A 25,549-nucleotide genomic window follows, 5' to 3' on the forward strand; every position below is an offset into this window, starting at 1 on the left:
TTTTTTGAGATGCAGTTTCAGTCTGTTGCCTAGGCTGGAGTGCAGTGGCGTGATCTTGGCTCACTGCAACCTCCACCTTCCGGGATCAAGTGATTCTCATGCCTCAGCCTCCTGAGTAGCTGGGATTACAGGCGTGTGCCACTACGCCCAGCTAATTTTTATATTGTTGGTAGAGACGAGGTTTCACCATGTTGACCAGGCTGGTCTTGAACTCCTGACCTCAGGTGATCCAAGGAGTCTCCCTATTTGGAAGGCATATAGTTACCCTAAATATAAGGCTCCTGGTAGTTGGGAGGCCTCATACTTCCTCACCCCTAAAATACTGGGACCAGAGCGGTGTGGGGAGACCCTGACAGTCACTTATTCCGTGACTTTGGCCGAGTCTTGGGCTTTCTTGGGTAACAGATCTCCACCGGGAGCAGCTCCTGAGATATTTACCTGCCTTCTTCCCTCTCTTCCACCTCAGTCGACACTGTCTATTCTACTCTGCCTTGTCAACTTGATAAACAGTTGGGAACCTGATTGGGTGTTGCCTCAGAAGAATCAACCTGATCTGGCAGTGCCCAAGCCTGGGGCCGCCCAAGACAGTTCTCACCCCTGCCTCTCAGCTGGGAACCGTATGTTCTACTTTGCGCCGTGTCTTTGCTTAAGGGACAAAGTCACTGATTCCAAGGTGGAATATCCCTGTTCTGGGTTAACCGTGCACGTGTACTTGTGAACGCTCCACCTCTAAAATAACCCCAATGAAGACATACAGCGTGGTTCCTCAGCAAAAAGAGGAGCAGAATAGGTTGAGAAGGCTGCCAGTGGGGTCCAGAGGTGGGAGCTGGCCAGGCACTACCCATTCCCTCCCTGCAGCAGAACTGGGCACCCACATTTGTGGTTTCCAACCTGAGTGTTGGAGGAAGGGCTTGCTGGCGGGAGTCATTTTTGCTCTCCATTGCCCTATGTCAGGCACTGCACGGCGTCTCGTAGGTGTGTGTACAAGCCATGTAACCCAGGGCTGGTGGCAACTTCTTGGCCTGTCCTTGAATGCTCATAAAATTGGACCCGTCATCACTTCACAAGGGTTTGGGGGCGTAATTAATGTTGATGAAACCCTTTGAAACGCTTAGGTGGAGTTATATGAGGCTATTGCTAATCATGTCTGTCTCTAACTGGTTATTACATGTGGACATTCACATGTTATTGGAAATGGCTTTTAAAAGAAACCTCAGCCACCTGTGTCCTTAGTGGAAATGCAGCACTGATAAGATTATGGTTTTTTTCCTAATTGACTGTGCCACCTTTGAAGGACACTTCATAGAACACAATGGAGACAGTCTGGAGGAGTAATTATCATCAAGAGGCTGGAAATCAGGCTTAGATGCTAAAAATAGGATTCATAGTAACACCCGTCTCATAGCGTTGTTTGTGGCCCTAAGAGGAGGGTGCACAGAAAGGGCTTAGCATACCATGTGCTCCATCAATACCAGCCTTTATTATCATACTAACTGTTGGGGATCAGAAAACCATACCCGAAAAAGAAAGCCTCAGAAGCAAAAGTTCCTCTCTGACCTTCTCTTGCTCTCCTTTCTCTGGCCCTTCTTCTCCACCAGGCTAGCCGTAGAAACTACAGTCCCTCTTCCCCAAGGCAGGTCATAGAAACCAGAATCCCTGCAGGCACTGAGGTGACTCATGCTTGTAATCCCAGAACTTTGGAAGGCTGAGGCGGCCTTTGAGCCCAGGAGTTCGAGACCAGCCTGGGCAACATGGTGAAACGCCATCTCTACTAAAAATACAAAAATTAGCTGGGTGTAATGGCGTGCACCTGTAGTCCCAGCTACTCAGGAGGCTGAGGTAGGAGTATGGCTTGATCCCTGGAGATGGAGGTTGCAGTGAGCTGAGATCACATCACTGCATTCCAGCCTCATTCCATCCTGGGTGACAGAGTGAGACCCTGTCTTAAAAAGAAAGAGAGAGAGACAGAGAGAGAGAGACAGAGAGAGAGAGACAGACACCAGAACTTCCCTTCCGCAAAGCCAGCTATACAACCTAAAATATTACTCTAATTTTCTTCCACTTTTCTTTGTAAAAATTGGCCATAAGGAAATTATCAGACCTACTTTGTCTGATCATAGGTCAGAAGACCCCCGTTCCAGAGAGGATCCTGCCTCATATAAGGAGGGAATGCTGCCCAGAGAGGCCGAGAAGAATCTCAACAGACAGACCTGGCTGGGTTCCCCACTCAGTCTATCAGCATTGTATCAGGCCCCTTTGTCCAGTCATATTTCTACACAGCCGTCCATACTAAAAATGACAGCTTCTCTTCTGTCTTTGGATCTTCACTCTGAAGGCTCCCATGTCACATAAAATGATGATCAAATCAATGTATACGCCTTTTCTCCCATTAATCTGCCTTTCATCAGTTGATTTTCAGCGAACCTTCCGAGGGCAATGGGGAAGTCTTCCCTTGGCCCCTACATAACCTTTAGCCTCCAATGTTTTTGCTGCCTAGATGGGTTCACCCTTGTGAGGTTTATAGTTTTCACTTCTGGGTCCCACCCTTCCTTGCCGCACTCCCTGACTTGTCTCTGTGGCCACAGTGGCCTCCCTCGGCCCTTTTGCAGCTCTGCACTTCCACCAGTAGTGAGTTATTAACACATCCTCAGACTAACACCTTCACAGACTAAATCCTTGTGGATTTAGTCAACCATTCATCCAAGGCCATCTCATCTTGGTCCCTTGCGGTAAAAATAAAATAGCTACCAGTTATAGGTAGCTTTTGAAACTAATATGAAACTACCATCTTTATGCATCAAAAATGGTTGAGTATTGGCCGGGCTTGGTGGCTCATGCCTGTAATCCCGGCACTTTGGGAGGCCGAGGCAGGCAGATCACCTGAGGTCAGGAGTTCGAGACCAGCCTGGCCAACATGGAGAAACCCCATCTCTACTAAAAATGCAAAAAAAATTAGCTGAGCGTGGTGGCACATGCCTGTAGTCCCAGCTACTCAGGACTCTGAGGCAGGAGAATGGATTGAACCATTTCTGCCAAATGTAAACATTGGTATTTTTTAAAACTGTTAGATACTCTTAACTGAAGCCCTTGGTATAAAGACCATTCAGTACCCACTATCAGCCTTCTGAAAAATATATAAGCTGTTCTTTAAGTGTTGAAAATTTTACATCATTCCCTTTTCTCCTTGAATTTGTATTTCCATTCTATTTCCCTCAGAATTTTATTCCAAAATTGTGTATTTTAATACTTGAAAGTTTTGTGGACTCCTCCCATACTTCCATTAAAAGGAAAACTTTGGACAAATGAAATTTAACAGAGTTATTTGAGCTAAGAATGATTCATGAATCAGGCAGGCACTCAGAACCAGAAGAGGTTCAGAGAACTCTGCTTTAGTGGCCTGAGCAGCAGGCTTTTATAGGTTGAGTGCAGAAGCAAAGCAATGGCTTGATTGGCTACAGATAGGTGCTTGCCTTATTTGGGTCTGATTGGAGGAAAGTCCCTAGTTAGAGGTTAGTTGATGCTTTGATTGGTTATGCTTAAGTTTCATTTTACTGGTTACATTGAAATTCAGTTTGCTTACATAGGAACCCAAGGTCCTACAGCTGTCTCAGTCTGATGGCCTCCCAGTGAAAAATTTTTCATACTTCTCTATAAGAAAGATGTAGAATAGGTAGTGAAATTTCATTTATTAAAATTTCCTTGGATATAAGGTTCATAAGTGTTGATCAGAAGAGTTTTTTATTGGTATGATTGACTGAAAGCTGTTAATGCAGTATAAAGTTTTACAATGATTATTAAGCAAAAAAAACAGTGTATTAGAAATGAATATCTGAATGAGAAGAATGAGGCTTTCTTTAAAAATTAATTTCTGTATTCAAGATAAATATTACTGATTGCTAGAATGAGGTAGAGTTTAGCATCCATTCTATTGCAAGTTTTGGTTCCCATAGCTAAAGTGCTAAGAACTTTATTCACATTAGTATAAGTACCTGGAATGGAAGGAGTGTTGGTATAGCAGTATCACTAAATTCTTTTTTTTTTTCTTTTTTTTGAGACAGAGTCTCACTCTTGTTGCCCAGGCTGGAGTGCAGTGGCGCGATCTTGGCCCATTGCAACCTCCGCCTCCCAGGTTCAAGTGATTCTCCTGCCTCAGCCTCCCAAGTAGCTAGGATTACAGGTGCCAGCCATCACACCTGGCTAATTTTTGTATTTTTGCTAGAGATGGGGTTTCACCATGTTGGCCAGGCTGGTCCTGAACTCCTGACCTCAAGTGATCCACCCGCCTTGGCCTCCCAAAGTGCTAGGATTACAGGCATGAGCCACCACGCTAGGCTCCAGTATCACTAAATTCTTTAAAGTCTTTCCAAGTTACATGCTAAAAATCACGTTATGATAAACTATTTTCATCAGCTAACAATATGATTAGAGCCACCTTCATTTTTGTTCAAAGCAAAGTACTGGATGCACCTAATTTACAACAAGATTTGTTTTGCTTTCACAATTTCTGTGAAGTTTACCAAAAGGGCTTATCAATTATGCCTGTAACTTTTTTCACCTAAAGACACCTTGTGTTAACCTGATATATCTAGAACGGGTCAGGGAAATTGAAACATTATTTTTACTATACCTTTGCTTATGCTATACTTTAATGCACATATATTTTTACATTTATTATGTAGTATAGTGTATAAGTATTTGTACATATATTTCAAGTATAAATGATTTTATTTTATAACAAACTTTGAATATATTTTTGTCAAAGCTTAGAGCAGCAAATTTAGCTCATTCAATCTATGTAACAGATCTGGAATATAACCTAATTAACAAAGCTAGTCCTTATTGTCCAAACATCGGCCAAACCAGACTCTGGCTTAAGAATATTCCAACAAGGGCCAAACTGTCCTATTCCAGTGTCATGCCTTAACAGGAATATGGATGACAGAAGGAAGAAAAGTCATTCTTGGAATGGGTGTTACAGCATCTTGATTATCACCAAAGAAACGTGGGAAACAAAATTTCAGAATTCCCCTTGATTTCCTGGTGGTTTTACAACTTGGCAATGTACCAGAGTCAGATTCTAAGGTAAACGAAGGACAAGCCTCTCTTTGATCAAATGGGAAAAAGCTGCTGTGAAGGGTGAAATGAGAAAGCGGAACATAACGAAAAGCTAGCAAAGAACATGGAGGGACATGAAGATAGGTGATCAAGTCCCTTAAAACTGTCAGCATCACCTCGTGGAAGAAAATCTCTGGCCCCAGTCCAAAGAAGATGGCCTTCTAGTCCTTGCAACCCTGATTTCTATTTTATTCATTTTTTAATTTTATGACCTCTAAGGGTTCAAGTGAAATGATTTCTCTTTTAGAAACATAGTCCTAATAACGTCACTCAGAGCCTCCCTGTCCTCTCTAAGCCCAGGTCCAGGTCCAATGTCTTGGAATAGGGCTTCTCTGGTTTCTTTCCATCTTCCCTGGACCCCTTTTAAAACTGGATTAAAGGGGGTTCCCTTTAATCAGTTCCCCAATCCTATTTTTCCCTGAGTCTTTTCCCCTTACACCAGCCGTCTTTCTCTCCCTCAAAAGTACTTGCTTGTTCCCACCTCAGGAGCTTCCTATGCGTTGTGGAATGGCTTTCTCCACCCCACCCCTACCACTCCAGGTCTTCAGGCCTCCCTTCAGAAATCATTCTTCAGGAATGCCTTTCTTGACCACCCCCCAATACACACACTAGGTCAGGTCCCTGTCATGTAGCGTACCCTGTGCCTCTCCTGTGTAGCACTAACCACAATGTGATTACATAGTCAGTTCAATGTATGTTACGTGATGACAAGGACAGGGCATGGCACAAACTAGGCACTGAAGGAACAAATGACTGTAGTGCCATTCTTCCCTTCTCTGTACTTCCTGTGCCCATCTCTAATAGATTGTAATTTTTTTTTTGAGATGGAGTTCCACTCTTGTTGCCTAGGCTGGAGTGCAATGGCACAATCTCGGCTCACTGCAACCTCTGCCTCCCAGGTTCAAGTGATTCCCCTGCCTCAACCTCCCGAGTAGCTGGGATTACAGGCATACACCACCACGCCCGGCTAATTTTGTATTTTTAGTAGAGACGGGGTTTCTCCATGTTGGTCAAGCTGGTCTCAAACTCCCAACCTCAAGTGATCTGCCCACCTCAACCTCCCAAAGTGCTGGGATTACAGGTATGAGCCACCACACCCAGCCAGATTGTAATATTTTAAGTGTCTGTATTCTGTACTAGCCTGGGAGTCACTGGGTCAAGAACCAATTCACCAGCTCCCAATAACAGTTACTATTTATTCAATACCTACCCTGTTCCAGGCCTGTTATAGAGCTTTATATATTACATAGTTTGACATAATAATTATGAGCATGGGCTCTGGTGTCAGACTACCTGGGTTCCCATCCTTCTTCAGCCACTTACTGGCTATCTCTTATCCGCTGTGCCTCAGCTTCCTCACCGAGGAAAATTAGATGATAATAGTACCTGCTTTAAAAGGTTGTTACGAAGATTAAATGAGGTAGTATGTTTGAAGTACGTAGAGTAATACTTGGCACATAGTAAGTGCTTGATAAATGTTAGTTTATCATTATCATTGTTGTCATGATTTCTAATCTTTACAACAAGACTAGTCTGTCAGTTTCCAAAGGCTGAGCTCTCTCTAGTAAACCTGATCACCTCCCACTGGCATGTGCCTAACACGTAGGAGGTTCTCACGATGCCCTATTGTTTAATGATGTTTGAATCTAACTATGATAGCTGATATTTATTGAAGGTATTTATCGAAGGCTCTGAGAAGCCCCATAGTAAAGAAATCTGTATCCATAAACCCTCTGACTTGTGCTAGGAATCATGCTTTGTTACTTCCATGGGTTTATCTTGTTTCATTCTTGCAACTGCCCTGAGGAATAAGTATCCTTAATAACTCCATTTTACAGTTGAGGAAACAAATGCCCAAAGATATGTCCAACTCACAGTGTCATGAAGGACAGAGGCTGGGTTCAAGGTGAGGTCTGCCTGACTCTAGAGCCTAACCTCTGAATAACCACACTCCACAACTTATTGTGCTGGAGCAATTCCTTAGGATTATGATGTCCTCTTAGTTTCCACAAAATACTGTACGTTGTAGGTTGCCTTCTGCAGTCCTCTTCAGCCACAAATGTTGGTTGAGGGGGTTGGGTATGCTCTGCCTTGGGCCGGGTGCCATGTGAAGGTTGGAAGAGCAGGCCAAGCATGTAAAAAAAACTCAGGCTGAAAGTCTGAGAGCCTAAATTTTAGCTATGGTCCTTCCATACTGCCTTTGCTACATAATATTAAGCCAAGTAGTTCAGGTCTTGTGCCCAGAGTAAATTCCTCCTTTGACATTCCACCTTTTTCTCAGCACTCTCTCAATTATTGCAATTGATTTGTGCTTAGATTAAGTCATGTATTCAGGAAACATAAACTGAGTTCCTTCTATTGATTGGGAAAGAAAAGAGAGACATGGAGACTCCAATTAGATATCATTTCTAAATGAAAGGAAGGCAGAATTCCGTCTACCCATATCAGATGATTAAGTTTTAAAAGGAATTAAGAAATCTGTGACAATAATAGCATAATGGGTGGGGGAGAGAGATGGAACAATATAGGAGCAAAGGTTTGTATAACACTAAAATTAAGTTGCTATTAATCTGAACTAGATTGTTACAAATTAAGGTGTTAATTATAATCCTCAGCACAACCATTAAGAAAATAACTTAAATATATAGCAAAATAAATGACAAGGGAATTAAAGTGGTACACTAGAAAACATATCTACCACAAAACAGGGCAGTAATGGAGGAATTGAGGAACAAAAAGAGACTATAGAAAACAAATGGCGAAATGATAGAAGTCCTTTCTTATCACTAATTATTATTAAATGTAAGTGGGTTAAACTCTCCAAGTAAAAGGCAGAGATTGGCAGAATATATATTTTAAAACATTCAAGTATGTGCTACAAAAGATTGTCTTTAAATTCAAAGACACAAATAGATTGAAAGTAAAAAAGAAGAAGATATTCTATGTAAACAGTAACCAAAGGAGAGCTGGAGTGGCTGTACTAATATTAAACAAAATAGATTGAAGATAAAATTGTTACAAGGTACAAAGAAGGACATTATATTATGATGAAGGGGTAAATTCATCAAGAAGATGTAACGATTGTAAAATATATGCACCTACAGAGCCCCAAAATACATGAAGCAAAAACTGACAGAATCAAAGGAAGAAAGAGACAATAATAGCCAAAGACTTGAATAGCGAATATACCACTTTTACTAATGGATAGAATAATTAGGAGATCAGCAAGGAAATAGAAGACTTGAACAACACTGTTAAGCAACTAGAACTGACAGAAATCCATAGAATATTCCACTCAACAAAAGCAAAATACAAATTCTTCTTAAGTGCACATGAACATTTTCTGGGATAGTGCACATATTAGGACAGAAAACAAGTCTCATTACATTTAAAAGATTGAAATTATACGAAGTATGTTTTCTGATCACAATGGAATGAAATTAAAAATCAATCACAAAAGGAAATTCACAAAAACAAAGTGGGAAATTCACAAATATGTATAAATTTAACAACATCCTCCTAAATAACCAACAAGTCAATGAAAAAAATCCAAGGGAAATTGTAGGAACTACCTTGAGACAAGCTGATCCTAAAATCCATATGGAAATCCAGGGGACCCAAAATAGCCAAAACAATCTTGGAGGAAGAAGAATAAAGTTGAAGAACTCACACTTCTGATTTCAAAACTTACTACAAAACTACAGTAGTCAAAACAATATAGTACTGGCATAAAGACAGACAAATAAATCAATGGGATAGAATTCAGAGTCCAGAAATTAACCCATACATCTATGATCAATTGATTTCAACAAAGATGCTAAGACTATTCAATGGAGAAAGAATAGTCTTTTCAACAAATAGTGCAGGGATAACTGGATAGCCACATGTGAAAGAGTGAATGAAATTGGATTCCCACCTCACACCATGCATAAAAATTAACTCAAAATGGATTGGAGAGCTAAATGTAAGAGCTAAAACTGTAAAATTCTTAGAAGGAAATAAAGGTGTTCATTTAAATCAGGCAACAGTTTTTGTCTCTTTTAGTTCAGTTCCTTCATTGCTGCCTTCTTTTGTGTTAAATAGATATATTTTGTAGTGTACCATTTTAATTCCCTTGTCATTTCTTTTACTATGTATTTTGAGTTATCATCTTAGTGATTGTGCTGAGGATGACAATTAACACCTTAACTTATAACGATCTAGTTCAGATTAACACCAACTTAATTTTAGTAGTACGTGAAATGTCGCACCTATATAGCTCCATCTCTCTCCCCCACCCATGATGCTATTATTGTCACAAAATATGACACCAAAAGCATAAACAACAAAAGAAAACAATAGATAGGTTAGACTTCATCAAAATTTAAAACTTTTCTGCATCAAAGGTAGAAGTCTAGGCTCTCTGTGTGCTCTCCATTGACACCATGGGGAGGAGGACACCTCGCCACTGGCTCCCTACTTAGCCTTTCCTGATAGTCCCAGCAGGGGAGTTGGGGGGCTGACTTAGTTCATTTGGGCTGCTGTAACAAAATGCCATAAACTGGGTAGCTTATAACAACAGAAATGTATTTCTCACAGTTCTGAAAGCTGGGAAGTCCACGATCAAGGCACCAGCAGATAGGGTGTCTGGTGAGGGCCTGCCATCTCATCGACGGCACCTCCTCCCTGTGTCCTCGCATGATGGAAGGGGCGAGCAGCCTCTCTTGGGCCTCTTTTTTAAGAACACTAATCCCATTCATGAGGGCTCCTCTGCATGACCTAGTCACTTCCCAAAGACACCACCTCCTAATACCATCCCCTTAGGGGTTAGGACTTCAACATATAAACTTAGGGGGTAGCTGGCTCAAACATTCAGACGTACAGGTACCTTGTTCCTTGTGGTGTTTGGAGTTTGGAGGTTATTGTCTCAAAGTGTTTTTCTTGCCAAGCTTCCCATCAGCTTGTCCTTTGGTAGTGAGAGGAGGCTTTTCTTGCGGCTTTTGTTTTCCCTGCTCCACCCCTGTTGGTATTTCCAGAGTGCTGGCTGCTTCATCTATAAGTTTGGGATGTATGAGGCAAAAAGAATACAGAATACCCAAGAAGCTCACCATATGCCATTCTTTTCTAGCTTGTCTGCCTTCTTCTCTCTGCCTTCAGAATTGTCTTTTTTTTTTTTTTTTTTTGCGACAGAGTTTCGCTGTTGTCACCCAGGCTGGAGTGCAGTGGCACGATCTTGGCTCACTATAACCTCCACCTCCTGGGTTCAAGTGATTCTCCTGCCTCAGCCTCCTGAGTAGCTGGGATTATAGGCACCCACCACCACACCCAGATTTTTTTTTAGTAGAGATGGAGTTTCACCAAGTTCGCCAGACTGGTCTGGAACTCCTGACCTCAGGTGATCCACCCGCCTCGGCCTCCCAAAGTGCTGGGATTACAGGCGTGAGCCACCATGCCTGGCCTTATGTTTGTCTTATATGTGATGACCAGGGTTTTAGTTGTACATAGCAGGAAGAATAGGGAAAAGTGCATCTACTCTATCTTACCAGAAGCAGATGTTCTATAATTGACTTTTTAAATGGAAAGTTATAAGCTAATTTTTGTCTGTGCAAGGAGCATTAAAATATTGAAACTGAGTCATTATATTTGTAAATATAATTTGTTAGATTTATAATTATTAGTTCTGTGGTAAGGTTTTATTTCAAAAAACTAAATTTGAGTAACATATTTCTTTTTACAAAAGAAAAGCAGATTGCCTTTTTTGTCCACCAAAGCCATGCCTCTAAGAAAGGGGAAGAAAAAACCTCACTCATGTTTATGAGAAGTTGGACTAATAATAAATATGTCCCAAACTGCTTTTGCCCAAAGTGTTGATTCTGTTGAGCTTTTTAGTTGCAAGTAACAGAAACAAGTTCTTAAGCAAGAGACCGGACTGTTCCTGGCTTCAGGAAGGTCCAGTGCGAGGATGGCTCCAGGATCCTGAGGAGCAGCAACTAATGATTTGTTCGGGCCTCACCTTGGGCTGAAGGGAGCCAGCCTTTCTTCAGCCTTTGTGTTTCTCAGTCCAAGATCTGGATCCCAGAGAAAGAGATTCTGGCCTGCCTGGCTTGGGTCACACTTGGGCCATGGTGTCTAGGGAAGATGGAGCACTGGGAATGACAGTTCCAATAAGACTGTGTCCAATGGGGAGGGGGTGGAGAAAAGTCCTCCCCAGCAAAATCAGGGTGCCCTTTATCAGAAGAAAAGGAAAGGATTAAAATGTTAGTCAAGTGAGAGTCATAGATACTTACTCCAGACACCCATGGCTGGGTTCCAAGTTAAGAGTTCTAGAGCCAAATGAGTTTGAGAACCTGAGACAAGGAGAAACTCCTCTGAGAGCCTCTAACATGCTCTGGGGGCCTCCCAGCAGTGGGTAGAGGATGCATTGCCTTTAACTACATGGTGCTTTTCTTGCCTTGGAACCCCATTAGCATCTCTGGGAACTCGGCTGGGGAAACCCTGGCTGGGCAGGTCTCCAGCAAGCCTTTTAGCTCTGAGATCCTGTGATCCTACAGGAAGGACGTGTTCTGCCTGCAGGTGGCTTTATTCCATCTTGCTGCTCATCAGGTGAGTCAGAATCAGTTCCCAGCTCTGACCTTTTCCACGTGGGAGACACATCTCAGATGTGGTGAGGTCATGGTGGCAGAGCTGGGACTAGACTGGAGTCCCCTAGCTTCACGTTTTTCCCTTCTGTGGCAGCCCTGAGCCTTGTTGGGAGAGAAGTTCAGGACAACTGTCCATGGTGATTTCAATTGGTGGGCCTCCCTCTCAGTCCTCCTGCCCTTGCCTGTCCCTGGCCAACTGCCCCTTCTCAGGGAAGACCTGCCCTCAGCTCTCTAAGCCCCGCAATCTAGGAGAGGGAAGCTTCGAGGGAGGATTGACTTCACTATTACTGCTGACTCTGTCCTGAGGAGGAAGCCTTGGCCAGCTCTGGCCACTGCGGGGCAGCTTGCTAGTTATCTGTCTTTCCAGATGGACTGAACATATGACAGGGAGGACTGTTTGTCTTGTTAACTGCCGATTCCCTAGGGCCTGTCTCATGCCTTGAAGAATGGGCAGGATTTCACCAGGGAGGGGAGCCAGCTGGGGTTGGGAAGAGAACATGCTGGGAAGGAGGATGCAGCAATGGCCAGCATAGAGCATTCTTTGGTGTCCAGTGGTGGAATAAGGCTGAAGGGTGTACTGGGGACTCACTATAGTGTGGTTTAAATGCTAGTACACTTTGGCCCAGCAATTCCACTTATAAGAATTTGTCCCAAGGGACTAATCCAGACAAATGCACAAAAATGTGTGCACTAGGCTCTTCAATCACAGCATTGTTTTTTAAAAAGGAAACATAATAGACACGGGGGACTCCAAAACGGGGAAGGGTTGGGGTGAGGGCGAGAGTTGAAAAATTACCGATTGGGTACTGTGTTCACTTATTTGGGTGATGGGTTCACTAGAAACCCAAACCTCAGCATTACACAATATACCCATGTAACACACCTGCATATGTACCCCCTGAGTCTACAGTAAAATTAAATGAAAAATTAATAATAAAGGAAACAACCTAAATATCCAGTAATAGCAAAGCTATGATATAAAACATGACACATCCAAAAATAATGAGTTATTTGACATTTAATAAAAATGACAAATTAGGTATGCCTGACAGGGAAATGTGTTCATAATATGCTAAATAAAAAAAACAGATTATAAAACAGATGGTAATCTTATTTTTATAAAGTACATTAACATTTCCATTGATATGTAAATTTATGGACAGGAAAATGTTTGCAGGAATAAGAACCAAAATGTTTATAGTCATTATCTCTGGGTTATAGAATTAAAGGTGACTTTTCTATTATGGTTTTGGTGTTATTGTTATTTTTATTTTTCATTTTTTTCTCATGCTACCTTGTCTAATTTATTATTATCTATATGTATTTCCTAATTACTCTACAATGAATATGTGTTTGGTACTCATTTTATAAAGTAAAAAATTCCATGCCAGGAAGTCTGAACCTAACTCATAGGTGATGTAAATTTACTTTTTATAAATTGAATAATTGAAAATGCCCTAAGCAAGTGAGCCAGTTAAAAGAGTTTCATTGAAATCCCTCTGGGAAATTGAAGACTCTGTTGACAAGATAGCAAAAAGTGTTCTCTGGCCTGTATTTCTCTTGTAAATTCTGATTTTGGAATGTTGCTTTTCTGCACAAGATGATGGCAAGTTAATACTTTTTTTTTTTTTTTTTTGAGACGGAGTCTAGCTCTGTCACCCAGGCTGGAGTGCAGTGGCGCATCTCGGCTCACTGCAAGCTCTCGTGGGTTCATGCCATTCTCTTGCCTCAGCCCCCCGAGTAGCTGGGACTACAGGCACCCGCCACCACGCCCGGCTAATTTTTTGTATTTTTAGTAGAGACGGGATTTCACCGTGTTAGCCAGGATGGTCTCGATCTCCTGACCTCGTGATCCACCTGCCTTGGCCTCCCAAAGTGCTGGGATTACAGATGTGAGCCACCGTGCCCGGCCGGCAAGTTAATACTTTAAAGGGAATAGCACAGCAGGTTTCGACCTTGTCAGGTCAGTGTGATTGGGCCACCAAAGTATCCAATTCGGGACAGCGTTTTATAAACTAGCAAAGCAGCCAGATTAACCTGGAGTAGTAAAATTCCAGTTGTGGGTCTGGAATGTGGCTTTGTCACTGATACTGTTTTTCTGGTTTTGTTTTGGGGCAGCAAATGGTTGAGTGTCAAAAGTGTCCTGGGGCCCCCTGGCTTGTGCCCAAATCATGTCTACTCCTGTGAACTTTCCTTACAGGAAAACCTGATCGGCGCCCTCTTGGCGATCTTTGGGCACCTTGTGGTCAGCATTGCACTTAACCTCCAGGTAAGTTTCAGTCACCAGCACTGTCTGGGGGCAGAGACACAGCAGATAAGTCAGGGTGTCTTATCCAGGTCCAGCTGCCTCCTTTCTGCAGGGCCTTGCCTACTCTATCCCTGGGCTGCACCTGGGACAATACCTTGTGGGCCGTTCCAGGATTTCTCTTGATTTGGTGGCCCCACTCCATCCTGCCCTCACTCTCCTAGCCAGGTCCTCACCATCTCTCCTTGGGCTTTGCAGTGACCTCCTGCTAGCTTCCCTGGCTCTGGTATCATCCTCTCTTTGCCTTGCCACATAGCTGCTGGAATTACCATAGTTTTGTCAAACTCAACTCAAATTACAGCATTGTTCATTACTTACAAGCCTCTGGGATGCCCTGTACAGCTGCTGGGGACCCCCCTACTGACCTCCAGGTCCCCTTGGCCTGTCTGAGTTCACAAGCAGCTGTGGTGTGGAGCAAGTTGATAGCTAATGAGCTTCTCATGGGGGCACCAGGGAGCTGGTGCTACTGGCATGCAGGCACAACTGGGGTTTGCACTGGGGGAGTGGGACAGTTAATGCCCCTGGAGGCTGCCTTCTGCCAGGAGGGGTGGGAGGCAGGGAATACAAGGCCCAGGCTCTTATCCTCTGCTAGGATGATTCTAAGGTGACATTCACAGGGTTTTTCAGAGGGTCCCCTGTGGGACTGAGCCTCAGTTGCCCACGGGACTAATTCGCTCATGAACCACCTTTCATCTCTGTTCCCTGCCTCACTTTCCCCCTCCCTTACTTGAGCTCCCTGGAATCTCATACAGACTACCTGCTCCCACGTTCTTGTCTCAGGGACTGCTTCTGGGAAACCCAAATAAGACTTGATACCTGCTAACAGGATGAATCCCACAGCACACTGGCTGGCTTCACTCCACCAGCACTGCCCAGCTTCTGCCTGCAGTGAACTGCTCTCCCTGGCCCTGGAGCAGGCAGGAGACTGTGATCTCTGTGGGCACACGCATGGGCACACACCTGTACCCTATGCATCTCAGCTCTGGGGTGTGTATGTTTCTATGTGTCGCTGAGACCATGTGGTCTCTTAACTACTTGAATGATTCATTCTTATTTCTCCAGGGCAGCATCTCTGGTTATTTATCTGCCTCTGGGCAGCCCACATCATGATCCTCCCCAAATGGCAGACTTGGTCCTTTAAGTCAATGTGACTTTCTAGCCTGTTAGTTACCACCTCAGTTTCCATGTCACAGGTTCACATTTCTCCAAAAAAGAATATTGACCATACTTGAGCCACGTAACCACCCCAGGGAGAGCAAGGTCCACTGACACCCACACAACTGCCCAGTGAGAGCTGCTGCCATGTAGACAGGAAGGAGTGTGCCGTACACTCGGGCATCCAAACATGAGGAATCCTGGAAACTGCGGAGAAAGGGAGGAGGTCGACCCAAGGACCAGGCCACATGGGATCCTTAGACTATGGCTCCCACCCTGAGACTGTACATTGCCTGTGACGTGCATTAGAAATGCCTGTTCTCAGGCTCACCCACACCTCTCTGGGACTGACTCAGGATGAGGCCCAGGTGGGTATTTTGTCAGAGCTTCCCAGGGGCTTATAAGGATTCCCAGCCTGTTGGAGTACTACTGTCCTAGAATAACCATCTAGTATTTAGATCCCTACTGTCTTACTCTTCTGTGAGTCAGGACTCCACAAGAACCTGACAAGTCTTCCCAATTTATTTTCAAGTCGGGAGTAGATTTAGGGTAACTACATCATAGCATTTTTTCCCCCAAACATATGAGCAAATTACATTATTTCTTGGGTTTCTAGAAGTACTGCCACATCCGCCTGGCAGGCTCCAAGGATCCCCGGGCCTATTTCAAGACCAAGACATGGTGGCTGGGCCTGTTCCTGATGCTTCTGGGTGAGCTGGGTGTGTTCGCCTCCTACGCTTTCGCACCGCTGTCACTCATCGTGCCCCTCAGCGCAGTCTCTGTGATAGGTAAGACCAGGGCTGCCCCACCCTCCCCTGGGGTGCTTCCAGCTGTGTGACCAGAGTGCCACTGCCAGGATCAAAGGTGTCCATTGAACAAACCAGCTTTAGCTTGGATAGTAATAACCTAATACAAAGGACTTCAGACACACCAGGCCCTGTAAGTGCTTACAGATATTAATTCTGCTAATCTTCCAGCCACCTGTTGAGGAAGGTGGTGTTGTTATCCCCATTTAACAGATGAGGAAACTAAGGCACAGGGTAATGAAATTACTTTCCCCAAATGACACTAGTGAGTAACAGGGCTGGGATATGAACTGGGCTATGTGGCTCCAGGATCTGTTTAAGATTCAGAAAGTTTATTAGGATTGCTTTTTATTTCTAAAAGAAGAAGGAAGATAAACCTTAACCCCTGTATCTTTTCACCGTCAAGATACATTAAGTTTGTCACTGGGTGCAGTGGCTTGTACCTGTAATCCCAGCTACTTGGGAGGCTGAAGTGTGAGGATCACTTGAGGCCAAGAGTTTGAGACCAGCTGGGGCAACATGGAGAGACCCCCATCTCTACAAAAAAAAAAAAAAGAAAGAAAAACGATTAGCTGGGCGTGGTGGTGTGCACCTGTGGCCCTAGCTACTTGGGAAACAGAAACAGGAGGATCTCTTAAGTCTAGAGTTTGAGACTGCAGTGAGCTTTGATTGCACAAACACAAATTAAGCTTTTGTAGGGTTTGGGGCCAGGCCAGGCTGGTCTCAAATTCTTGAGCTCAAACTATCTGCCTGCCTTTCCTCCCAAAGTGCTGGTACTACAATCGTAAGCCACTGCACCTGGCCATTAACTTTCTCATCTGCCGGCTTTCTATGATTTCCATAATCACTGAACCAGTGTGTCAGAACTTTTGAACCAACTAAAAGACAAGGGAGCTTTAATGTTCATGAGAACACAAGCAAAACAAAATTAGAAAAAAAAGAATTTCTTCTTAAAGAAAAGATGTTAGTAGATTAGTGAACAATAGCTTTTTTGTATGCATAGCAGCCAGGACAATGAACTTGCTTTGAAATATTTCTTTCTATTTTACTGGCAAGCACTACTCTGCCCAGATGCTCTCCTCTGCTCTTAAAGGGGAAAGTCATATTTTGGGTCTTATTCCTCCTTGAGTTAAGAGGTTCTCTTCTATATAAGGGATGGCAGATGCATGGTAACTATGTGCCCCTCCCTTCCTGTGCTCAAGGCAGAGATCATTAATCAATCATGGCACTCCCTCCCAGAGAGCAGAGATGGGGCCTCAGAATTCTCAGTGTTTCCAACAGTCACTACCAATCACCAGGAGTTGGCAAAGGAGCAGAAACCTATTTACTTTCCCTGATCCTGTCATAAGGCCCTGTTTTTTCTAACCAGGGTTGGTGAACTGACAGCTTACAAAGTCAATGAGGTCCTCAGACATGGCGTGTGTTTTTTCCCACACAGTATTTTTTTAATGTAATTTGAATGTCTTTAGCTGAGGCAAGTAGTTTGCCAGAGTCTCAGCCTGTCCCTATTGTCTTACTTCCGGACCATTTTCTGTGTTTCTGTTATGTTACTCCCCAGCCCCTCTATGTGATCATACCTGTAGCCTTATCACTCTGCTCTGCCCACTGCAGGTATCTCCAGAGGGCTCCCAGACCTTTTTCCCAATGAGAAATAAGTGTCTAAGTGACTGGTGCTTTAAATATTAGTCTTTGAATTTTAATAAGGTTCAAATAACCAAATTCTTTTATTTTTTTAAAGAGGCCAAGTTATAATGATAAAACTTCAGATATCAGCCACTGGGAATTAAGGGGCCCTAGAGCTTCTGAAGTCATCCAGTGAGGAGTAATATTAAAAATAATAATGATTATCACTTATTGGATATCTATGACTTAACCATCACTGCTCCAGGTACTTTTAGTAATAATACTAGCTTAGTTATTGAGATTGACTGTGTGCCAAATGACTTACATATATCATTGAATTACCCCTATCATTCAGAAAAGTAATTTTCAATGGTGTGCTGGTAAACCACCTCTCAGAGAGACAAAGGAGAAGAAAAAGAAGAGGAGAGGGAGAGATGGAGAAAAGAGATGGAAAGGTAGAAAGGAGAAAAGGAAGACCTGATTTGTAGCACTTGCCAGTTTATATGGTATAGACATTATTCCTCCTACTGTGGCTGATTTCAAACTGCGGATGGTTTTCTGAATGTTTAACAAAATATTTAACATTCTATGAGCTGGTGCCAGCTGGATCTAACACCGTATTTCATAGATTAGAGAACTGAGACTCAGGTGAAGTGACATATCCAAGGACACACAGCCAGAAGAGGTAGAACTAGGGTAGTGAGTGATCCAGGTCTGTTCACAGTGACTGCCAGCCCTATTCTTTTGGGCAGTCCCAAGGGTATTTGAGTACATCTGTGAACATGGAAGAACCAGGAAGAGGAAAGAGCCGGGGAAATGTCAGAGGTGGGTGTTACGGTGGAAGAAGTAAGAGCCCTGGCCTCCTGCAGTCCTGGGTTCAAGTCTTGCCTTCCCCTACCACCTTCATGATCTTGAGTGGGCCCTTTACCTCTCTCAGCTTCAGTGTCCCCATTTGTCAAATAGGAATAATGAGAGTACCCACCCCCAAGGGTGAACATGCCAGAAATAACTTGTGTAAATCGCCTGTCACACAGCAGGTACTCAATGCTTCTGGCCTTGTAGGAAATCCTCAGGAAGGAAGGCTCCTCTCTGAGCCTCCCTTTCCTAGATAGAATCACACAGGAACTAAGTTCTTGGCAGCGTGAGTGACAGGTTAGGAAGTACCAAGTTCCAATGCAAAGGAGCCACACAGAGGGCCTGGGCGAAGGGATGCCCTTTCACTGACAGCAGCCTCAATTCCCTTTTCTTTGTGCTTCATTTTTCAGCTAGTGCCATCATAGGAATCATATTCATCAAGGAAAAGTGGAAACCGAAAGACTTTCTGAGTAAGTTCAGGGATTTGAACTGTGTCCTTAATTTTATATGAATGCTTTTTTTTTAAAATTGTAAAACCAGTTCACTCTAATTCAGAGGTTATCTGCCTGCTGCTCTCCTCTGTGGTTCTATGTTCTGCCCTCAACAGGCTCCTGAAAGCTGGAGTTTTTAATCAGGGGTTATCAAGCCTGGCCACACATCAGAATCATCGGTGAAGCTTTTGAAAATGGACTTTTATCCACCCCATTGGATCAATTTTGAGCATCTATTATTGGGATTTTAGGAGGCCCAAAAAAAGAAACCCTCTCTCCCTGACCAAGTTCTAAAGCAATGGGAGTCAAATACAGGCGATCAGAAGTCATGCTTTACTCCTAATAAAAGCTAGATTAGGGCATTTTAGGTGAGCTAGATTAAAGCATGAAGCTGCTTAGGTGAGCAGCCAAGGGAATGTCCTTGCACTCTCCCCACAGGACCCTCCAGCTCCCAGTCAGACCTTGGGTGGGTCCCCCCAAGAAACACTTGGGTTTACAGAGTGGAGACACTTAGCAAGAATTATTGCTTCACATAGTTTGGGCCAGAGAAGGAAGAAAAAAGATCAAAGCCCCAGTGTTTAATTTTTAAGTAGATTAGCTCCATCCAAGTTGAGAAATGTAGACCAACAGGGCAAGAGGCAGAAGTGTCACTTTAATGGAGGTCTCTCCACATGGAAACCCAAGGAGTTGGGAAGAAGCATTCCCCCCAAAACACCTACTGAGTGCCATGTTGTGTTATAGGTGCTGGGGACACAGCAGTAGGATAGATGGGGCTTCTGCTCGCAGAGATTATAGTCGTGTGTGTGTGTGTGTGTGTGTGTGTGTGTGTGTGTGTGTGTGTGTATGTGTTGGGGGAGGGGAGAGATAACAATAAACAAGTAACTAAATGAAATAATTTTAGGTTGTAGTGAGTTTTTCAGAGAAAATTGAATGCTTTTGGGGACTGGGGAGATGGGAACACTTTCCTAGACTGATCAGGGTCAGACTCTCTGAGGAGGTGATTTTCCCCCCAGTTTTTATTTTAATTTCAGGGGCACATGTGCAGGATGTGCAGGTTTGTTACGTAGGGCAATGTGTGCCATGGTGGTTTGCTGCACAGATCATCCCATCACCTAGGTATTAAGCCCAGCATCCATTAGCTATTCTTCCTAATGGTCTCCCTCCCCCAAACCCCCACCCTCCAACAGGCCCCAGTGTGTGTTGGTCCCCGACCATGTGTCCATGTGTTCTCATCATTCAGCTCCCACTTACAAGTGAGGACACGCAGTATTTGGTTTTCCATTCCTGCATTAGTTTGCTGAGAATAATGGCTTCCAGCTCCATCCATGTCCCTGCAAAGGATATGATGTTGTTCTTTTTTTTTTGGCTGCATAGTACTCCATGGTGTATATGTACCGTATTTTCTTTATCCAATCTGTCATTGATAAGCATTTAGGTTGATTCTGTGTCTTTGCTATTGTGAATGTGCTGCAGTGAACGTATGTGCACATGTATCTTTATAATAGAACAATTTATATTCCTTTGGGTATATACCCAGTAATGGGATTGCTGGGTCAAATGGTATTTCTGCCTCTAGGACTTTGAGGAATCACCACACTGTCTTCCACAATCATTGAACTAATTTACACAAGGAGATGATTTTGAAGCCCAGATCCAGTTAATGCTAAGGAGATATCCATCCCCAGGTCTGTGGGCAGGGTTTTCCACATACCGGGAGCCACAGGTGCAAGGATCTGAGGCAGGAACAAGCTTGGTTTGTCCAGTCTCAGTAAGGCTGTATAGCCAGAGGGTAATGAATAAAGTGAGAGTGAGATCAGGGAGACGTGGAGGACTGGCTGATGTGTAGACCTTATGTGCCATACTGAGGAATTGAGGAGTGAGGTGATGGTGGCCCAAGCTCTGTCCTCAGAGATTCTGAGCTCTGGGCTGGGGCCAGGGCATTGGCATTCTTACAGAGCTCACCAGGGTGAAGTGTATACTGATGTCTGCAAGTTGCTTTGAAATGCATCAAAAATAAGATGGATTAATGCATGGATACAGAGATGGATAGATATGTGAGAAAACAAGTATGAAAGGTCGATTTAGAATCTAGCTGTTGGGACTATGGGTACTCATTATATAACTCTTTGAACTTTAATGTACGTCTGAAAAATTTTAAAACAGAACTTCAGGGAGAGAAAATTTCCAAGATGTTGTGGATATACAGCCAGGTTTGGGGACCACTCTGCATCACTGATATAGAATAAGATCAAGGTGGGACCAAGAGGCCCAAAAAGAAAAGAATTTTACTCTGAAAAAAAAAAAAAGCAGAACTTTGCCAAAAGAAAAAAGTAGAGACTTTGGAGCTACTGCCAAGAAGACCAAACGACAGACTGAATTTCAGTAGTCTTAATGATGGGGCGGGGGGTTAGCGCTGGTTCTAAGACCAGTATAGAAGTTTGCATCCCTTTGGGAATACTCTAGGTAGTCCTAGGATGAGAGCCATGCTAGTGCAAGCAGTACGCTATGTGACTTGGAAAAAGAAGGCCCCTCTGGGTATTCGTAGTTTTGTAGGCACAAGCCTTGATGAGCAGAGCATGGGCTGGATTTCAGCCCATCTCACCCATTCAGCCAGGTGCCCTTGTGCAGTAAGCAACCTGCACAGCTGAACATGGCTGTCTTACCTGGAGTTCCATTACATTCAGCAAACATTCACTCAGTGCTAGACCTGTGTTGGACACTGCAGGTGTAGAGATGAGTAAGACCCATCCCTGCCCGAAGAAAACTTTAGATAACAGACTTACTTTGTTGAGCTTAACTGTGGCTCATTCATTCATTGAACCATTGAACAACCATTTTTTGAACACCTCCTACATTTACGAGGCCTAGTACTAAGAATAAAGATAAAAGACGTTTAACATAGAATCACGTTTTCTCTAGACAGTGGGATGAAATAGGCAAAGTTAGTTCTATCCCAGAAAAGTCCAGAGGCCTGTGGTCACCATAAGTGTGGCTTAGAACTGTCAGCTGTTTTTTGGCTGCCTGGGGCTGGGCTGGACCTTGGAGGCTTTTCACCAACCTTACAGAGTTTAACAGGAGTGTGACAAGACTCCAGGGAAGAGACAAGAGCCATGCCACCTGGACCACTAACAGTCTCTGACAGGTCTGTGGAGTAGAATATTGATAGTAGTTATATAGTTATTATATAGTTCCCTTGACATTAGGTTAAATAACCAGTTGGGAAAGGATGAGGTAATTTTTAAAAGGTACATGTTGAACTCTGAAGGTTGGCCTTTATGTTTTGTTTTATTTGTTTTTTTGGTTTATTTGCCCATAAAGTGATTTTAGTTTTAAAATGTTACCTATAAAATGTGCATTAAAATCACAGTGCAATACTATAATGGCTAAAATGAAGAAGACAAAATGTAAGTGTTGACAAGAATGTAACTAGAACTCTCTTGCTCTACTGGTGGGAGTGTAAATTGTGACAACCACTTGGGAAAAACATTTGACACTAACTACCAAATTGAACATCCACATATCCTATGGAGGAATTCCACCCCTCATTTTATACTCAACAGAAATGCATACATGTGTTTCTCAAATGATGTGTACGAGAATGTTCACAGCAACATAATTTTTTATGACTCCAGGATGGAGACTCCTCAAATGCCCCCCAGCAGTAGAATGGATAAATTGTGTTGTATTTACACAGTGGATCACCGTACACAGTGAGAACGAATGAACCGCCACCGTGCCCCACAACACAGATGGATCTCAGAAACATGTTGAGTGGATACATACAAAAGAGATCACACTGTATGGGTCCATTCATATAAAGCACAAAGCCAGGAAAAGCTATCAGTGCTGTTACAGGTCAAGATAGTGTTACCCTGAGGGTGGGGTCGAGCGATCAGTTTCACAAATGAGAAATTTCAGGATCTGACTCATGTTCTCTTTCTCCATCTGGGAGCTGGTTTCATGAGTGTGTTCACTTTGGGAAAATTCCTTAAGCACTTTTTGTATGCATGTTATACTTCATTAAAGTTTTTTTGTTTGTTTGTTTGTTTGTTTTTACATTAAGTGTTTTTTTTTTAAACAAAATTAAGGAAGATCATTTATTTTTTAAAGTAAAGAAAAACCAAAAATACAAACAATAACAGGTCATGGTATGTTGCAGGAGAAGCCTGTTTTTTCGTGGCTGAGAACGTGTACTGTATCTCGGGCCTGTTGTTACAATGAGTCCGTGACAGCCTCTCTTCCCCGCAGGGCGCTATGTCTTGTCCTTTGTTGGCTGCGGTTTGGCTGTCGTGGGTACCTACCTGCTGGTGACATTTGCACCCAACAGTCACGAGAAGATGACGGGCGAGAATGTCACCAAGCACCTCGTGAGCTGGCCTTTCCTTTTGTACATGGTAAGAGAAGCCTCCAGTCCTTCCCCCTGAGATGGCAGGAGGGAGATCAAGTCCTAGAAACCAGAAACATGAATACCCAGCAATAGGGCGTTCCATGAATTGTGGCACATTGTACCAGCATGAAAGACCGTGCTTCTGGAGAGTATGCAGTTCATGGTGAAATGCTTGTTGTATTTATGTCCTGAGTAATATCAAAACCATTATATAGTCTGATGCCAGTTTTGTTTTTTAGAGGTGGGTATAGATATGGTCATGTAATATATCTGTGAAGGCCTGGATGGGAAAGCAAATTCCATCAGTGGTTGGCTCTGGGAGATAGTGTTATGACTCAGTTCTTATTTCCTCTTCATCTTTCTGAATTATCCAAAATGTCTACAGTAACCATTTCAAACTTTGATGGTAAGGGGAAGAAAAAGTTAAAACTGTAAACAATTTAAGAATGTTATTTTATTTTTTTCCCAGTATCACACTGCTGGTAGAAGCCCAGGAGACACAGGAAACTTTGTCTCCTAACCCCTCTGCCAGAGCTCAGTCCTCTGCCCCAGTTCTATCCCATTTTAAGTCTATAAATCAACTGATTAAGGAAAACATCTAAAGTATTTGATAAAGCTATTGGTATGTTCTTGTTCCATGCCCTGCACTGTGCTAAATACATTTTTATATATCATCCCAGATTCTCTTAACCCTATAAAGTAAATGTTCTTCCCATTTTATGCATGAGAAAACCAGGGCTCTAAGAGGTTAGCTGACCTGCTCAGAGTCCATAAAAGCAGAGTTGGATTTGAAGGCTGGGCCCACCTGGCCTCAGGTGCCATCTTCCTTCCCCGTGGCCTACCAACAAAGGTGTTCACTGTTTTCCTCTGAGTCTAGAGGCCCTGGAACATCCTTTTTCCTCAGTTTATCCACAAGGCAGAGGATCACTTCCCCTGAAATGGGGGCTGTGTCATTTCCCAACTGGCAGCCAGCCCCGGCATGTAGTTGGTGACAGAGAAAAAGACCGCCTCCTTGGGCAAAGCTTTACCCCAGAACAGGCCTTTTCAGGAAGTCTTGGGCTTCAATCCTCTAAGTGCTGTGTGGCCTTAGCCAAGTCGCTTTCCTTCTCTGTTTCCCTCTCTGTAAAATGGCAAGAATCTCTGGACTTAGAATTGCTATTGGGAGATCCAGGAAGTAGCATTTAAGTCACCCAGAACGTGGTAGGTGCTCAGTGAATGACTCTGTTGTCTTACTTCATCATGACCAGGAGGCAGTGCTGCCAGCTGGAGAGATTTGGCCAAACCAAATTCAGTCAATATTTGTTGAGCGTCTGCTGTGTGCTCGACACTATGGTTATAAAAAATAAATGAGACATGCCCACAGAACTCATGGACTGTTGGGAGGCACCGCATATGCACAGCCATCTCATGATATAATATCCAGTGCTATTCCCGCGTTCATTTTAGAATCATGGAGAATGGGCCACGTGTGGTGGCTCACACCTGTAATCCCAGCACTTTGGGAGGCCGAGGCAGGAGGATTGAGCCTAGGCTTGAGCCTAGGAACTTGGACAATGTTCAAGTGTGGACAATGACCAGTGTGGACAATGTGGCAAAACCCCATCTCTATTAGGAAAAATTAAAAATTAGCCAGGTGTGTTGGCACGTGCCTGTAGTACCAGCTACTAAGGAGGTTAAGGTGGGAGGATAGCTTGAGCCCTGGAGGTCAAAGCTGCAGTGAGCCATGATCACAGTACTGCACTCCAGCCTGAGTGACACAGTGAGACCGTGTCTCAAAAAAAAGAAAAAGAAAAAAGCATCATGGAGAATGGCTGAACAATTGGGGCCCCTCAAATGCAGGCACAGTGGTTGGGAACGTTGATGACTGGCAACACATCCACTTGATGAAGTGTTCTGCAGCAATTAAAGATAATTATGACAACTTCACACAACATGAAGATTGTTTATGGTAACTAAAAACAGCCCAGTCCAAAATTGTGCATTGACTATAATGACAACTCGATAAAATATGGATTCCCTGGAACAAAGACAAAGAAGAAACAGAGGGAAATGAAAGCAGCTGTGTTTTAGTGGTCTCTAATTAGAAGGAATGTTTTAAATGTTTCAAAATGCCCATTAATGTTTCTGTGTTGTTTTTTATACTAAATCAGCTTTGATAAGGGGTTTGGGGTAGGCAAATGCGACTAGGCTGT

At 43.4% G+C, this 25,549-nt stretch overlaps 1 protein-coding gene across 2 annotated transcripts in view; it reads left to right on the top strand.

Annotated features, from left to right (window-relative positions):
- Positions 1 to 25,549, top strand: part of NIPAL3 (NIPA-like domain containing 3) — a 56,754-nt gene that overhangs the window by 12,216 nt on the left and 18,989 nt on the right. For both annotated transcript variants that reach the window (XM_011977864.1, XM_011977865.1), the window contains 4 exons: positions 13,936 to 14,004; positions 15,812 to 15,983; positions 18,890 to 18,949; positions 23,219 to 23,364. In XM_011977864.1, the coding sequence (XP_011833254.1) occupies positions 13,936 to 14,004; positions 15,812 to 15,983; positions 18,890 to 18,949; positions 23,219 to 23,364 (447 nt within the window). The remainder of the gene's footprint in view (positions 1 to 13,935; positions 14,005 to 15,811; positions 15,984 to 18,889; positions 18,950 to 23,218; positions 23,365 to 25,549) is intronic.

This window comes from Mandrillus leucophaeus, unplaced genomic scaffold, assembly GCF_000951045.1.
Source record: "Mandrillus leucophaeus isolate KB7577 unplaced genomic scaffold, Mleu.le_1.0 Scaffold185, whole genome shotgun sequence".
NCBI classification, from domain to species: Eukaryota; Metazoa; Chordata; class Mammalia; order Primates; family Cercopithecidae; genus Mandrillus; species Mandrillus leucophaeus.